The 2,500-nt window shown below is 37.4% G+C and overlaps 1 protein-coding gene across 1 annotated transcript in view; it reads right to left on the bottom strand.

The window, feature by feature from the left end:
• Window positions 1-2,500, bottom strand: part of LOC144976595 (pyrokinin-1 receptor-like) — a 15,502-nt gene that overhangs the window by 7,823 nt on the left and 5,179 nt on the right. Inside the window, exon 2 of the mRNA XM_078920889.1 lies at window positions 2,149-2,294. Coding sequence (XP_078777015.1) covers window positions 2,149-2,294 — 146 coding nt within the window. The remainder of the gene's footprint in view (window positions 1-2,148; window positions 2,295-2,500) is intronic.

The following is a 2,500-nucleotide window of genomic DNA, read 5'->3' as shown; positions in this document are numbered from 1 at the left end:
GAAGTCTAACGGACCAACACACAAAAGTCTGTGTATCCATGAACGTTTTTAGATAGAATCGTTCCCAAGGAGTTCACAAATTCCATCGGAAAAAACGACAAACAAAACTGAGTGTAACTGAACTATCTATAGATAGTATGCAGATGACGTCACTCAGGCCTTTGTTATTGTTTTTGCCACCCGCGTTTGTGAGTTGTTCTCACTAAACTGTATTAACACGACTATAAAGGCTCATGGTTACACAGAGTTTGTGTGTTGGTCCGTTATACTTCCGGATGGCAATGTTGTGAACTCCTTGGCCAAGCGCATTCTATCTATAAGACTTTTTGTATGTTATTCTTTTTTCTATTGGAAGCCAGTGTAGTGACTTAAGTACTAGTGTTATAATAAAATGGTCCCAGGGTGATATCTTAAGATGCTGTGGCGGAAGGGCGTAATTATAATTAATATAGATAGACAGTATGCGCTTGGCTAAGAAGCTCATAACATTGCCATCCGGAAATATAACGGACCAACACACAAAACTTTGTGTATCCATGAACGTTTTTAGATAGAATGCGCTTGGCCAAGGAGTTCACAACATTGCCATCCGGAAGTATAACGGACCAACACACAAACTCTGTGTAACCATGAACTTTTATAGTCTGGTTAATACAGTTTAGTGAGAACAACTCACAAAGGCGGATGGCAAAAACAATAATAAAGGCCTGAGTGACGTCATCTTCGAACTATCTATAGTCAGGCTAATACAGTTCAGTGAGCATTACTCATAAACGCGGATGGCAAAAAAACAATAACAAAGACCAGATTGACGTCATCTTCGTTCTATCTATAGGCCAGCGTGACTTGGCTACAGTCGTGGATCCATACCTCGGACCCTCTGGGGAAACCACTTAGCTATTGATACATACACACATATTATACATACTAAAACATAGTCTTACCGATAAAGTGTAAGACATAAGAAGAAGACGAGAAAAAAAAAATAGATTAAATTTGAGCTTTATATAGAGCAATATCCTTTATATGTGCTCAAAGCGCTTTACAATGGGTCCCTGGTCAACAGCAACATTTAACATGTAGGACGGGACATGCCGCCTACTTGGCGATATTACAATTTTTCGGACAAAGACAACGCTGTTAACGGCCAGGTACTCATTTTACATCTGAGTACGGTGAGAGAAAGTGAGTAAAGATCGTTTTTCCAAGGACTCAACTATGCGACGAGCGCGAGGCTCGAACCCAGGACCTTCCGATCCGAAAACGAGTGTCATACCACAAGACCACATAGCCCCACAACAGGGATAATGATCTGCCTCATCTGAAGTTTTACTAATTCCAAACAAACGCACACACACACACACACACACACACATATATATATATATATATATATATATATATATATATATATATATATATATATATATATATAAATTCACTCACGTATTTTAGAGCCAAAACGAACGTTTCCATATCTTTTATTACATCAATCGAAAAGCCGACTGATGAAATGAAGGACATGGAAACGTTCGTTTCGGCTTAAAAATACGTGAGTGAATTTATTTATTTTTATATGCTTTAACACTCTCCTTACCAACTATAGAAAAATCGTCATATTCGTTACGATACAACCAACATTTTTCTTATTCAAATTTCTCTTGTACGTCATAAAATTTAAAGAAAATGAACAGTGTGTTGTAGAGCATGTTTTGGTAAAGAAAGTATTTATGGCACAAACTTACTACTATTGTGTTTGAGTGATAAAAAATCTATTTTTGTGTTTGTTGGGTGTGAAGTTTTGGGGAAAATCCTGAAAATGGCTGGTAAGGAGAGAGTTAATCTAAATTATCGAGCACTCTCGTACTTACAAGTATCCACCAACACTCATATATATATATATATATATATATATATATATTATAATATATATATATATATATATATATATATTACAGATAACGTATGCATATAGAAGACGAAAACAACAGTGATAATGATCTGCGCCATCTGAAGTTTCAGTCTCACTAATTCACAAACACACGCGCATACACACACATACACACACACACACACACACACACACACACACATATATATATATATATATATATATATATATATATATATATATATATACAATCTTACCGATAAGGCGTATGGCATATGAAGAAGACGAGGACAACAGTGATAATGATCTGCGTCATCTGGCGTTTCAGTCTCACTATCTCCCTCGGGTATGTCAACTTCTTCCTCTGCTCTCGTCGGAATAATTGCACAAGTCTCAAGTATACCTGTGGAGTAGAGTAAAAATATTATGAAATATATTTCAGAGGGCAAGGTGGGAGGCAGGAGACCAAAATGGCAGAACATGGACGGATGGTTCTGCGGCTATGTGGTCTAGTGGTATGACACTCGCTTTCGGATCGGAAGGTCCTGGGTTCGAGCCTCGCTCGACGCATAGTTGAGTCCTTGGAAAATACTCTTTACTCACATTGTC

The sequence above is a fragment of the Berghia stephanieae genome, chromosome 7 (assembly GCF_034508935.2).
Source record: "Berghia stephanieae isolate SIO BIC M18660-M18661 chromosome 7, UCSD_Bste_1.3, whole genome shotgun sequence".
Classification (NCBI taxonomy): Eukaryota; Metazoa; Mollusca; class Gastropoda; order Nudibranchia; family Aeolidiidae; genus Berghia; species Berghia stephanieae.
The sequence above is the reverse complement of the archived record's forward strand: the minus strand, read 5'-3'. Positions and strand labels throughout refer to the sequence as shown.